The sequence below is a fragment of the Eutrigla gurnardus genome (genome assembly GCF_963514095.1).
Source record: "Eutrigla gurnardus genome assembly, chromosome: 3".
Classification (NCBI taxonomy): Eukaryota; Metazoa; Chordata; class Actinopteri; order Perciformes; family Triglidae; genus Eutrigla; species Eutrigla gurnardus.
This window is the reverse complement of record NC_139917.1, coordinates 22584909-22599478: the sequence shown is the minus strand read 5'-3', so window position 1 is coordinate 22599478 and position 14570 is coordinate 22584909. Positions and strand designations below refer to the sequence as shown.

The window sequence follows — 14570 nt, the reverse complement described above, 5'->3', positions numbered from 1 at the left end:
GCACAAAAGGCTTTTAACAGCGAACCAAGCACCTGTCTGCAGCAATTTACCACCAAATCTGAAGTGACTTAATATACCAGAAGCCATTTAATGTAGCCGGGGAGAGAAGTTCTCCCTCTGTCGCTCTCTCTTTTGTTCCTCGGCGGCGGAGAGATCACAGTGACATCTCCCTCTCGCCGTGGACCGAAGCACCTGGTCTGTCATTTCTCTAATGATGGTGGGGTGAAAAGACGAGGGTGGAGCAGAGATTTAAAGGGAAGAGGAGGAGGAAGGAGGTGTGTGTGTGTGTGTGGGGGGGGGATGTCTTCATTGTTTGAGATGTGTCCTATGCTGTGTCAAAGGAAGCGTAGATTTCCTTCCTCCTTTTCTTTTTTTTCTTTTAGTTTTATCCTCCTGTGTGTCTTTTTCTCCATGTCTGCCTCCCTTTACTCCTCCATCCCTCATTTTATTCCCTTACCTTTGCTGCTGTGGGGACCAATTTGGCTAAAATGGAACCTCTTCCTCATTTTTTTCTTAATTAAAATCTGAGAGCCTCTGTGGGGGGGTGGGGGGTGGGGGGCTTCCTGTGAGTGTGTGTGTGTGTGTGTGTGTGTGTGTGTGTGTGTGTGTGTGTGTGTGTCCGTGTTCGCATGCATGCTGGTGGCAGGTTGCCTGCGTTCCATTAGTCTTTCATTAGAGTCGGAGAAAATCAAACAAAGGCACCAGATTTATAACAAGTCTATTGATATTTCCTTGTTTATATTTGTTTATCGTTTGTGTATTTTATGTTGTTGTATTTTTTTTATTTATTTATCTTTTTGCCACCCTACACACAGTCATTTTCAGCAGCAATTAAAATCACCTTCTGGAGAATACAATAGTGAATTTTCAAAAATGTAAAACAAAGAAACAAATACTTGATAACGATCTGAAACGGGGTTGCTTTTATTTAAGTTTTCCAAGGTAAAATGCTCTTTGCGCGCGCGCGTGAGTGTGTGCGTGTGTGAGTGTGTGAGTGTGTGTGTGTGTGCGCGCGTGTGTGTGTCGGGATGATCCCACGGGGGAAGTAAGTTGCTCTGAGACGTGCCGGCCGCTCGCAGCGCAAATGGTAATAAGCCGAGGGGACAAACGCTCCCCCTTCTTGCTCTACGATGGCGCTCGCCCCCACCTTCCTCCCCCCCAGCAGAGGAGGGGCGTGCGTGCGTGTGCGCGCGCGTGGAGCTCCGAGCGTGTGTGTGTGTTAGAGACCGTGCAGCGCGATGTCATTGAGCATCTCAGAGTGGAGCGGCACAGTTGACTCAGTTGAGCCTGCATCGGTCCGAAAGACACATACTCGCGCGCGCACACACACACACTCGCGCGCACTCACTCACTCACTCGCTCGCTCGCTCGCTCGCCCTCACATGCTCTCGCTCTCTTCTCGCGCGCACATACATAGGCGCTCAGTTCAGTTCCTCAGCGGCTGCAGCGGAGTACAGAGGAGTCAGAGAGAGAGAGAGAGAGAGAGAGAGAGAGAGGACAGGCGGCACGGACGTCGAGAGAGGGACACAATCTCAGAGAGAGAGAGAGAGTGAGAGAGCGAGAGAGAGAGAGAGAAAGAGAGAGAGGAGCGGGAGGCAGGGAGAGCTGGATAGCTGGTGGCTCACTCCCACACCTCATCTTCACTTTGCTGGGACAGACACAGAATTGATGGTAAGAGACATTCGTGCATTTTCTGGACTCAACCGCTTCAGCTTTACGCGCCTTTCAGGGGACTTTGGGGGTATTTAACAGATTTGTTTGTTTACTTTTTTTAACACCGATTTTGCTTGAAATAGTTTATTTATGTTTTTAAATATAGTTGTGTTTTTTTTCTGATGTTTTTGTTTAAGACTGCCGTATACATTTTATATTGAAGACTCACTTTTTTTATGGATTGCAGAGATTTGGTTTTGTCCTTGTTATGCATGTGTTCAGTGTTGCTTGTGCAGCTGTTCAACTTTTTCTCCTTACTTTAAAAAAAAAATACGTGTCTTTAATATCGGAGCTCTGCATGTGTGAGTGTGCGCATGCATGCAGGTAAAAGTGTTTCAGTGAGTGTGTGTGTGTGTGTGTGTGTGTGTGTGTGTGTGTGTGTGTGTGTGTGTTTGCGTGGAAGTGCGTCCATGTCCAAGTACAAAGTGACTGACAGATGGATTAAAGCAAAAACGGAGGCCACGGTCAACATCATGCACCCCCCCCCCCCCCCCCCCCCCTCATTTCCCTTTTACTCCAGTCTTGCTCACCTTCTCATCACCCCCCCCCCCCCCCACACACACACACACACACACACACCTCCATCCTTCACCTCATCCTCCCTCTCCTCCGTGCTCCGATCCCGTCCTGTCCAACACGAGGCCCCCGAGGAAATTCACTGCGAGCCATCTTCTCTCCCTCTTACTTCTTGAGAATTTACTCACACACACACACACACACACACACACACACACACTCCTCCGCCACCACAGCGGCCAAGAACACACACACACACACACACACACACACACACACACACACACACACACACACACACACACACCTACTCCCTCAACTCCCCTCTCACTGTTATCCTCCTCGAGCAGCAGGACCGGCAGAAGACGAGAAAAAAAGAGGCAATACGACCCCAAAAGAACCCACCTTCACTGACTTTTTTTTTCCTCTCTCTCTCCCCTTCTCTCCTCCTTCACCCCCCCCCCCCCCTCTCTCCCTCTCTCTGTCTAAGTCCAAGGAGGCAGAGTTGGATGTGAGAGGCAGTGAGTGCGACGACACGGTCCCACAAGAGCCCAGCACAGACCCGGAGCCGCCCAGGCCACCGCCAGCTAAGGCTAACGGACCCACCGGCACCGCTGGCGTTTGCACGAGCATCCCCTCCAGTAGCCACAGTAGCAGCAGCAGCGGCGGCGGCGGCGGCGGCAGAAGTGGTCTGGGTGGCATTAGCATCGTTAGCAGCAGCGCTGAGGGAGCAGGCGAAAGCTCCATGCAGTTCAGCACCAGACCGCCTAGTGCTGAGCAGCCGGGCTTCATGGGGACATGGCAGCAGCAGGGCACTGACAGCAACCTCCTCTACAGAATGTCCCAGCAGGTACGTGAGGTCAACCTCAGCCCGCCGTCCTCTACATCTCCCCCTCGCTCACTCGCTCCACGCTACCGGCCGAGGAGCACAACTTTTACGTCCCTTCTCTCGGTGTGTGTGCGACCATGCGCTGTCTGGTTCTTACTGCTTCTTGGTCTGAGTGGAGGAGCGTGTGTGGAAGCGTGTCACTATGTGTGTGTGATCTGGGGGGGAGGGGGGTTCGTGCGTAATGTTTTGGATATTTAATATTACGCATTTATTTTGGGCAACTTTGGGACTACATCAGATTTGACGTTGTGTGTATAAATGTTATGTTGTTGTTTCAAACACACCATGCCTGGCAGTGTTTTCATTCATGCATCCTAGAGTGTGTTGCTTTTCATTTTACTCATGCAATGGAAGAGGCTTTTTTTTAAGGTCCTTAAAATAACTTTAAAAAATAGCATATTTTGTGTATTTGTGAAAACAAATGCAAAAATGTGCACAGCAGGCCTATTTCATTTATTTCGCCGTCGGATGGATTATCCCTTGTCCGGATTCCTCACATACATGCTTAAGTCGCACGTAATTGGTGTGTGATCGGTGTGGAGTTTAAAAAGCAAGCAATGGCAGTGTTTTGGTAACCTCAGTGCCGATAAAGACTCGGGAAGGGGCTCCCCTCTGGGACCGGCTAATTGACTTCATGTGGCCGAGGCAGGAAGCCCCTCGCGCGGCTACAGAACAGCAGAGGAGTCGTGAATGGAAAACAGGCTCCGGGAAAAAGTCGCGATGATAACGGAGAGTCCCACATTTCTCGCTTGTTATCGTGGCTGTTACGCGGAATTTCTCCCTGGAAGCTTTTATTTTTTAAACAACTTCTTTTCAAGCAGCCAAGTTAGAAGGAGAGAGTTATTTTTTGGGGGGGGGGGATTTTTTGTGGGATAAGCGTCAGATAAGGAGAGAAGGGAAGAGGAGTTTTTTTGTGCGAGTGTGTTTCGTGCGTCCGTTCGCGCGCGCACGTGTGTGTGTCTGTGTGTGGGGGGGGAGACAGCGGAGATAGATGGTTGTTAGGTCGCACTTAATCATAGCGGGACCTGCAGGCTCTCCGTACCATGCGCGCGCTGTTACGCGCTCAGATCACAGCGGCTCTTGCGCAACAGCCGCGGCTCCGTGTTGTAAACGACCAGAAACTTATCCTGTCACCTTGACGCTATTTACAGCCCCGAGTTTAGGGATCCCTTTTTTTTAATGTGATCCCAGAGGAGTGTAATCATGAAGGTGAAACTCAAACATCCCCCGTGTGAGTTAAAGAATATCACATTTCTGAAAGCATCGTTTCCCAGATAATATTCTGCATTTGTTTATGAAATTAAACCCCCTTTTCTGCAGCCTGATGTCAAACACGAGCTTGATTTAAATCAATTGCATCCCTCCGTTTTTTCCTTGAAAACACAGATTTTTCTTCAATCTCCGCACAGAAACGATCGTGCAAACTTATGAGAAGATACAGGGAGCTCCTCGTCTCTCCTCCTCTCCCGGTGTGAAGCAGGTGGATGGGGGGCCCCTGCGCTCAGCATCTGCTGGGAGCCCACGTTTGCATCCCCAATCCTTTTTACAAATGCGCACCGTTGTTTCAATATAATCAGCCGAGGGACTCGCTGTTATTTATCCTTCCTCGCACCATTTAGAAGACATCTTCCCATGTTTAGTAGGCATGACATAAATCCTCCGAAGGAAGCCCGTTCCTTGACAGACTCGCCTTCTTGGAATCTAACCGATAATGACTTTGTGTTTGCCGAGGCTGGCGCACCCTGGGGTGTTCCGAGGAGTGGGATGCGTCAGGGGCTTGTGTTTAAAAAGAAAAAGAAGAGAAGAAGCTCTCTCCCTTAAAGATCAACTAGGTGACACGAGGGATGCGGTGTTTTGCCGCGGTTAGGCCAAATGATATTTCCTGTGTGATCGATGGAGATCGCGCGGTGCGTTCAGGACAGACGCGGCACCAGCGAGCCACCCAAATATCCGGCGATGCTTTCCACATTCCTTAAAACACACACACACACACACACACACACACACACACGCGCGCGCGCGCGCGCCCACAAGCACACACGCGCACACGAGGCAAGAGAAAATAGCACTAACAGGAATGCACGTGTGGTCTTGTCACGATTGAAGTGACGTCAATAAGGTCGTGGTTTACGGCAGGTGTCTGATCACCTCGGTGCATAAACATCAGCGATCGATGAAAGTAAAGCAGATATTTGTATTATTATTATTCCCTTGTCTTCGAGGTATTTTATAACACAATCAACCCCCCCCCCCCAAAAAAAAAAAATCAGCACCTGTCTCCTTCAGCGTAAACAAAATTACTTCCCAAAATAGATGTCAATACGAGATCGAACGTCATCTCAGAATTGCTTGCTTTCCCTTTTGATTGATTCCTGCAATGAAGGCATTTTTCCTGTATTTGATATTTCGGCTGTAATTGTGAGTTATTTCAAATTGAATAAATTAGTCTATTTCCATATTCACACGGATGTTTTCAAGACAATGAAACATTTCCCTCCAGAATATTTGGCCAGAGGGGATCCTGTTACAAATTGGAGAAACAGATGAATAATAAAGGTGAATTAAATCATTTTTCTTATGTTTTATTAAGTTTGGGGCGTTAAGATTGCATATTGATAACCTATCTGCATGCAATCGCTTTTTATTATTACGTGTTGCTCTAAACTAACGAAATTAACAACAGTGGCGACTATGAGACAGGACTGCGAGCCAATAATTTACACCTTTCATAACAGGCCTTAATAGGCTTTTAATCTTTTCTTCTTCTTCTCTCAGCCACACAGCAGAAGATGTACAACCTTCATAATCCACGCGAGTGTCAACAGGAAACAACACGAACAGCATGCAATTTAAATTAAATCAATGAAATGGATTCGATAAATACTGCCCATTTTCTCAGCTTCCCAGTGTTCAGAAATTGGCGCACATTTTTTATTTTTTTTATAAAACATTACAAGAGGGAACTTTCGTAATTGTTATTTTATGGAGAGGAGCAAAAATACGAACATTATTTAGGAGTTGAATTATTTTTCCCGAGGAGTGCTAATATTTGGAGCCCTAATTGACCCGCTGCTGTACATGCGTGGCTATGAATATCGACCCCTTTGCGCGTTAAAAACCCCGCAGTTAAGTGATACCACGAGCCTAATTGGTTCATCAGGGATAATTCCCCCACAATGCAGCAGCCGGAGGCCGCGTCTCTTTTTAAATGTATTATTTTCCGTCTCCACTCCGAGTCGGGAGCGACGTGGGAACGAGTCGAGGATTAGAAGGAGCTCGCAAAAAAAAAAAAAAAAACGGTGCCTTAACCTCCACCTGAGGATCTGGTGCTGCCACCCAAGCTCACAGCAGAGAGGGAGAGAGGGAGAGAGGGAGGGAGAGGGGGAGAAGAAGGAAAGCAGGGTATGTCTTCCATCTCGAAGTCTCTCTAAAACAGCCTTTTCCTTTTCTTTTTACAAGGGTGCTGTAGCGCGGCTTCCTTTGAAGTGCGACAGGTCGACTATGGGCCGAGACCTGGACGAGGTACTGCTTCTGTCTTCTCCATCTCACCCGGAGGCTCTTATATCCACACAACGTGGGAATAAGAAGCATGAATAAATACGGCATTTTACATCGTAATATTAATATTATAACATACAAAATAATAAGAATTTAAAAAAAAATCAGATTTAAAAAAAAAATGTTTTTGGATTCTTTAATTCTCACATGGATTAGGCCACTTCCTAAAAAATACTGCGTTATTGTTCTTTCCCTTACATCATGCACCTTAAAATGTAAGATCCACTATAATAAACTTCAACTAAAAAAACTCAAAAGGATTGGAATAAAATCAATATTTAAATCTATTTTTTTATCAGCAACTAAATTCTCCCCCCACCATAATAAAAATAAAAACTGCTGTCATGTATTTCAAATGCCTATTTTTTAAAGATTAGATAATCAAATTGTGGCGATCATGTTAGCTGTAAGGGTTATTTCAGGAAGATAAATATCCACCTTAAATATACTCTGAATTTCTAGTCTGCCTTCATTTCTTCCATCTTTCTGCAACATTTTCTGTTGTTTTTCATGGCGCGTTTCATGTTAAAAATGTTTTTGTTTGGATCAATTTTACAATCAATTTTATTATGGCGTTAATGCAGTGCAGCCTATACAACCCTGTGTGTGTGTGTGTGAGTGTGTGTTAAACCTCTGCATGCAGGCTCTCAGGACACGATGACAGATGTATTAGTGGAATAACATGTTCTGCTTTGTTTTGTCTGACTGAAGAAATGAGGTTGATATTATCCTCTTCAGTGCAGATCACAGAACGCGCTAATCTGCCTATTAACACACTGATACGCTTACAGTGGTGGAGTGTGTGTGTGTGTGTGTGTGGGTGCGTGTGCACCAGTTGTTTTACGCAGTAGGGTACCCGGGTGTTGCACGTTGCATATGTGGTGCATATGCATTGCTTCTTGCCTTTGCATGGGACTGGGAGGCAGTGATTTGATGCATATGTGTAGAATGATCCAGTCGGTGAACGAGTGTGTGTGTGTGTGTGTGTGTGTGTGTGTGTGTGTGTGTGTGTGTGTGTGTCGCGTTACACTCCACTGTTATTATTTCCATGTCTGTCTTTGATGGGTCGTTGCACACAGAGCATATGGATGCCTATACGTGCATGTATCTGGTGTCAAGTGTGCATGTGTGTGCTCTGACGCTGAAGTGTGTGTGTGTGTGTGTGTGTGTGTGTGTGTGTGTGTGTGCGTTCGGCGTTTGTGTCTGTGCTTTTGCCATTTATTTTTCTGAGTGGGTGGCTAAATACTCATATGCCAGTTGTGTGTGCATGCAGGAGAGAGAGAGTGTACGTGTGTGTGTGCGCGTGTGTGTGTCCTCTCCCTCTAAGTGTGTGTGTGTGTGTTTCTGTGTGTTGGCTCTGGTTCCATGTGTGTGTGGGTGCGAGGTGAAGTGTCTCTTGGCTGGCCTTGGCTGGAGAGCTGGAGGAGAGCAGAGGTGAAAGAGGAGATTTGCAGAAAAGACACGCACCACTTCCCCCATTACTACTTTTTCTTTTCCTTTTTCTTCTACTACGTCTCTGTTTCTCGCTGCCTCTTCTTCTTCTCCTTCTCCTCTCACTCGCTTTTCCTGCTTCCTTCTTATTCCCCACACCTCACCTCCCATCTTTTTCTACTCCACTATTTCCTACCTAAAACTCGCCATCACCAGTCCTCCACGTAGGAAATCTGTTTTTGTTTAGAAAGGGCTCTTGACATTGAACCTGTGAAACAAAGCTGTATGTCGGGCACTAGGATTACCTCTGATAATGCGGCCGAAGGAGCACAGCGTTTTCCTCTATGAGAGGGGTGTGCCCTCTCAATCAGCCTGATTGGAGAAAGTTTAAAGCTACTCCTTCACCTACCCAGCACCTGTCCCTCACTGGGAAGCTGCTGTTGGCTCTCCTACTGATTAATGCAATTATTGCGATACTGGCTTTTATTTTTGTGGGCCCAGATAAGGAAAAAGAAAGAGGCCGCTGTGGCATCCAGTCAGCGGGCATCTCTCTCTGTGTCTTTGTACATATGCAACAATGATGATGAGTGATGTGAGTGTTTCCTGAAGGCAGTATTATATCTGCAAGAGAGAGCACAGCAAAGGGAGAGGGAGATTGAGTGGGAAGGTGGCTGAGGTTACTTGTATGTTTACTGTGTGTGTGTGTGTGTGTGTGTGTGTGTGTGTGTGTGTGTGTGTGTGTGTGCGTGTGTGTGTGTGTGTGTGTGTGTGTGTGTGTGTGTGTGTACTATTAAGAAGCCATCTAGTTTGATGGAGTAGAAGGATGTACAAGGTCCCATTCATGCTGTGGTCCCCACTATATTTACCCAGGCACCAACCAGGGAGATATGACGTTCGCAACATTTTTACTTTTAACTTGTTACATCTGGCTTTTTTTTTTTTTTTTTTATAAAAAAAAAAAAATGTTTTTTTTTGCTTGCATCACCAAGCGTGTGCTTTCATTTTTGTTGAAATCCGATCGTACATTAATATAATTATTTCCCCCTGTTATGCCATTTCGTAAACATTTTTTTTCACGTCGACAGTATATGTTTATGTGGATAAAAATCAATACCCATGATTTTAATTCCATCAGTTTTTTCCTTTGGTTTTATCGAGGGAATCCGTCAATACGACGCCTCCTGCGGATACCTCCGTTCTCCTTTCTGTGCCTCGCCATCTCTTAGCTTTTTTAAAAATAAAATTCAATTTTTAGTTTTTTTTCTTTATAGTATATGCATTGATCTTGAAATTGTTTTTTTTTTCAAAATCTTCCTCGCTCATGGCCATGATCATGTGTGTCCCGGGTCATGCAGTAACCTCAGTAGCCGTGCAGCAATGCCCTGCAGGACCAGCGTTATGGGTAAGCACCGACCCTGACTCTGTGTGCGAGACCCGGGGCACCCAGCGATCAATAAGCATCATGTGAGCATCACTCACGGGTTCTATGTCAGCTGTTTCCTGTTTTTTTTTCTTCTTTCTTTCTAAGGAGACGGACGCCTCACCACTGTGGTTGATGCCTGAATAATGGGGGAGGATATAGAATGTAGAGACACTATCGTAGAAAGCCAAAAGGCTTTCTTTATCATATGTCTGGCAGGGCGGCGTGCTGTGCGTTTTGTGTGTGTGTGTGTGTGTGAGAGCTCAGGAGAACGATAGTGATGCGAAGCCATCTGCTCTGCTCGTATCGGAGGGCCGAGTGGTGGATTTTACTACAGCTGAGTCTTTCCAGGGACTTCTGTTAGTCCTGCGTGGGCATGTGCATGTAGAAGTAAAAGAAATACAATGTTGTTGTTCTTTATTTACTGTCGTTATGTGAGTTGTTTTCTACACAATAATCAATAATGTGAATAGAAATATCAACGTGTAACATAAAGGAGATTCATGCGCGGGTTTTTGGTTGTTAATATAGTGCTGAGTTCAGTATATATGGGGTACTTTCACTGCACTGAGAGCATTATATTTAAAATTACAAAGAAATATATACCAATTGTATGGAAAAGTGTATTTTTTTTGCAGATTCATTGGATTTATTTTAGTCTGAGCAACAAAAAAAAGAAGAAAAAAATACATTTTTTTCCCGCTACTATTTTTTCATTTTCCCACTGAGCATCTTATCTATATATTTTCCCCTCTTTAATGTTTTTACATTTCCTCTGTCAGACAGAAGGCTGCTGGTTATTTGTCTTTGGCTAGTTTCCTGCAGTGGGGAGAAGTCACCGGTGTGAAAAGGAAGTGTGTGTTTGAAGGGGCCAGTCGCTCAGGATGTCACCACCCCGCCACTGGGTAATGAGGGGGACATTAGCACAGGGCCAGGCCGACAAAACACACACACACACACACACACACACGACAGGAATGCAGCAGCTGTCACCAAGGTCCAGGCAGTTATGAAAGGGTTGAAATATAATTGTGTGTGTGTGTGTGTGAGTGTGAAGTGGCAGTACCAGGGGTCACGGGGGTGTTGAGAGCTGGGAGGGGCGCACGTTGGCTTTGGTGACCCCGAGATCGCCACCGGCGGAGAGGATGATCGCCCATGTTGACTTGAGTGAAAAGAGAAGGAGCGAGTCGTCGGAGGAAACACATATAAATTGCTGTAGTATTTTAAGACGCCACCATATGGCAGAGACATTGTTGTGAGAGGGTTTCCCGTCCTGAATCCAGAGGAAGGTGACACGAGGTGTGACCTGTGCTAAGTGACAGGAACTTGGGCATACTTTCACCACGGCTTCTCCCTTTTCCTGTTATTCCTCAAACTCCTGTTATTTTGTTTTCCTTGGAGCGGCGCCAACGCAACGGGCAAAATCGTCAGCCTACTATTTTTACATCCGTCTTAAGGACCCCTGTCTGCTCGCGCCGCCTGCCAATTTGCCCCATCAGCAGTGGCAGCGAAGAAGAGCTCTCAAGGCACCGAGCCTTTCATTTCTCTGCTGGCGGTGTGGCTAATGCTGTCACTGTTATTTGAAAAAGCACTCAGGGTTGAATTGCTATTATTATTGTTAAAACCATCATCATCATCATCAGGCTCATTTATGGTTATGGATAATTATGGTAATTTTGTTCCGGGCTCACGGTTGACTCGGCCTCTTTCCCCCCCTGCTACTCCGACGCGTACCGTCGAATGGGTTTGTTTGGACTGGACATTTTTCGATGTGCTGGCAAATTACTAAAGTTGTTGTGCAAAAGCAAAATGGTTTTTTTAGCAAGTAACAGTGATTTTACGTGTCGGCAGTTCACATGTGAGGTGCGGAGAACGTACGTGTGCACGCGGGCGGAAATAAATATGTTACATCTCTTAATGCATACGTTGAACTCTGTGGCTTGTGTGTGTGTGTGAGGGCGAGCGAGCGAGAGAGAGGCTTTCCTCCCACCCCCCTATTTTTCTGTCTCATTTCTTTCTCCCAGTGTTTTTTGTTCCTATGTTTTATTCTCCGTCTATCTCTGCACTCTGTTCTGTTCTGTCTCCAGCTTACCATGGAGATTTGATTGCTAGAGGCCCAGGGAGGATTTTAGGGAGGCTCTGGAGAAGGGAGGCTAGTGGTACAGGCTGTGGTAGGCTTGTAGCCAACGTACACACACACACACACACACACACACGATATTCAGTCCAACAGGCTCGTATACCTGCTTTCATACACTCCCATTATGTCTTTTCTTTATACGTCTTTACGTGTAAATTGCTTCCTACCCATGTTGTCATTTTAACCCTCTGAAAAAAACTCGAGTCTAAACTCATTAGCTACTTTTTTTTTTTTTGTTGTGAGCAAAGTGTTAAAGCAACATGTGTAAGCGTTTGCTTGTGCTCTCTGCTGACTTTGTAAAGATGTTTGCGCTGTTGGATTAATAACATTTAATGGCCACTGTTAAATGCAGCTGCCTTGGCATCCCACAGCTTGTGTTTTTCTGGCAAACTGAGACTCTGGGTGGCTTTTTTGTTTTTGTGAGTGTGTGTGTGTGTGTATATATAGATATACGCAGTGTAATGAAACACCTCAGTGTGTGTGTGTGTGTGTGTGTGTGTGGGCTGGGATCGGAGAGGCATTGTGTCGTGCTGTCACTGAAGGATACCTGTCCACTCCGCATGTCAGCAGCGTTGTGCTTCACTTTCTAACAATCTATAATGTCAGTTAAGTCACAAATGATCCAATTAGCCTACTGTGATACACATCAATTGGTCTGACCCCGTATCCCCGGGCAACCGGCCAGGGGTTGGAGGCTACCATGCGTGACCTTTGGCACCACGCATTGTTGGCCCGCTCACCTCTTGTGACATTTCATTGTGCGATTGAATCGACGGGCTTCAGTCTTTCAGAACGGGGACAAAGTGAGAATTCTTGTAAAGAAACAAAAAAAAGCTCTGTTTTAAAATATGCATTTTGTGTTGTTGACACACACACACCTATGCTCACAGACACACACACACACACACACACACACACACACACACACACACAACATGTATATGCTTGCTTCCTCTATGTTGATGTTTTCCCTGCAAATGGTCTGAGCTGCTTCTCCCTTTGTCGGGAAACGCACTCAGCGATAAGTGCTTTGTTGGAGCACCGTCCGCTGCATGATGTGTGTGACTCTGACTGGCATTTAATATTTCATGGCATTTAATCCATTTGATATGTTTCCTCAAAATACAAAAAAAAAAAAATCTGGAGCTTTTGTTTCTTTTATCCAGGCCATTATTCTGCAGGCTTGTTGATCAGTTTAGATTTGTAAAGGATGGCAACGAGGCAATTATCACCCGGATTTACTGCTATTTTTCTGCACGGCCGTAAAGCTGATAAATGTAGCATCTTAATTGTGGCCTCTTGAGGGCAAAGGTGATCCCTTTGAGCCCAATCAGTGGTGCGACCAGATATAATTCAATAACATAAATGATACAAATATCTTAAGCAAATGGCCACGAGATTTATTGCATTTAAAAAAGGCGAAATGAGAGCACTTAAGGAGGAGCCCAGTTTACAGGATGTAGCAACAAAGGAAGATAGCGCATTATGACAAAGAAGGGGGGGAAAAGAAGCGGCAGCTTGTGCATCAGTCAGGAGGTAAGGAGGAAGGCTCTCTTTGAGATCAATTGGTAATAGGCTGAAGTCACAGAGACGATTAGAGGCGTCGACTTGCCTGTGTTGTAAATGCTGTCAGATCTGTTAAAGGAAGCCTAATACCTCTCAGGTTGAAAGCTGTAATAACATCAACTGTAACTGGATCCGCGGGGAAGTGCAAGTGAGTCTGCGTGAGCGGAAAAGGAACGAGAGGAAGGCGAAAGTGTTTCATTGTGTGTGCAAACGTCTAGGTGTGTGTGTGTGTGTGTGTGTGTGTGTGTGTGTGCGCCCGTATAAAGCAGCAGCAGCAGCACGCACAAAGGCCAGAGCCGCAGGGTTGCTCCTGGCATTTTTTCGGCCACCAGATGCCTGTCACTGCTTTAAGAAAAAAAGAGCAGGAGATGAGGACAAAGAGGAGGGAGGACGAGGAGGGAGGGGGGGGGCACCGCTGTTCAAATCATGTCACGTAGCGCTAATTCATCCAGCCTCATTAGAGAGAGGGAAGGGACCAGAGGGCCTCTCTCAGGACAGGGCCCGGGCTCCAACACACACACACACACACAGATATATGCATACACTCATTGTCTCAGTTTTTTTTCTCCGGCACATACTTACACACAGATGCAATTTCTCACTTCCTCACACACACACACACACACACACACACACACACACACACACGCAGACTTACATACGTAGATGACACTGGCACATGGCGCAGTGCGGGGGCAGTTTGGGGAATAGAAAATTGCCTTCTCAGGAAGGCCCCGGCCAATTAAGGACCTGACCGTATTGAATGTCAAGTGTTAATTTAGGCTCCCCCCCCCCCCCCCCCCCCCAACCCCCAACCTCACCCTTCAATTTCCCAGCAGCGGTGAGGGGTGTGTGGGGGGGGGGTGTGTGTGTGTGTGTCCCAGAGATGAGCAAATACATGTCAAGCCAAAGTTGATTGCCTGCTCTGTATTATGTGTCGCAGGCAAGTGGCAAATGTGCTCCCTCCTTTTAGCCTCCCGCGTCCCCCCCCTGAGGGATGCCGCGATGGTAGGAGGAGGAGAGAGGGAGGATTAACTGTACCGCAGTGATAAGAATGGGGGGTTTTACACTGGGGAAGAAGGGGGGGGAGAGGGGGGGAGTAAAGGGGACAGGCAGGGAGAGAAGTGGAAAGAGGGCACAGGGTTTGTTTGATCTCATAGGACTGGGCGGTGACTTTGATAGTCTTTTAATTGCCTTCATTTTCACAGAGGTGATGTCCGTGGCAGACACTCGCAGGGCTAAATAGTTTTAAATACAGAATGAGTAAAAAGTGACTTGAGAGTTTATTATTATTGAAAAAAAAAAAAAAAGAAGCTGTATTAAGTTTATGAGAAACT

General features: G+C 46.2%; 1 protein-coding gene across 5 annotated transcripts in view; it reads left to right on the top strand.

Annotated features, from left to right (window-relative positions):
• bnc2 (basonuclin zinc finger protein 2) overlaps nt 1-14570 on the top strand; it is a 149677-nt gene that overhangs the window by 56885 nt on the left and 78222 nt on the right. Inside the window, exons 1-3 of one of the 5 annotated variants that reach the window (XM_084006679.1) lie at nt 1410-1671; nt 2720-3079; nt 6578-6640. The exons of 1 other annotated variant lie outside the window; for it this stretch is intronic. In XM_084006679.1, the coding sequence (XP_083862805.1) occupies nt 1669-1671; nt 2720-3079; nt 6578-6640 (426 nt within the window). In that variant the 5' untranslated portion in view covers nt 1410-1668. Of the gene's footprint in view, nt 1-1409; nt 1672-2719; nt 3080-6577; nt 6641-14570 lie in introns of those variants that run through there. 3 more of the 5 variants (XM_084006675.1, XM_084006676.1, XM_084006677.1) reach the window with 3 other exon arrangements.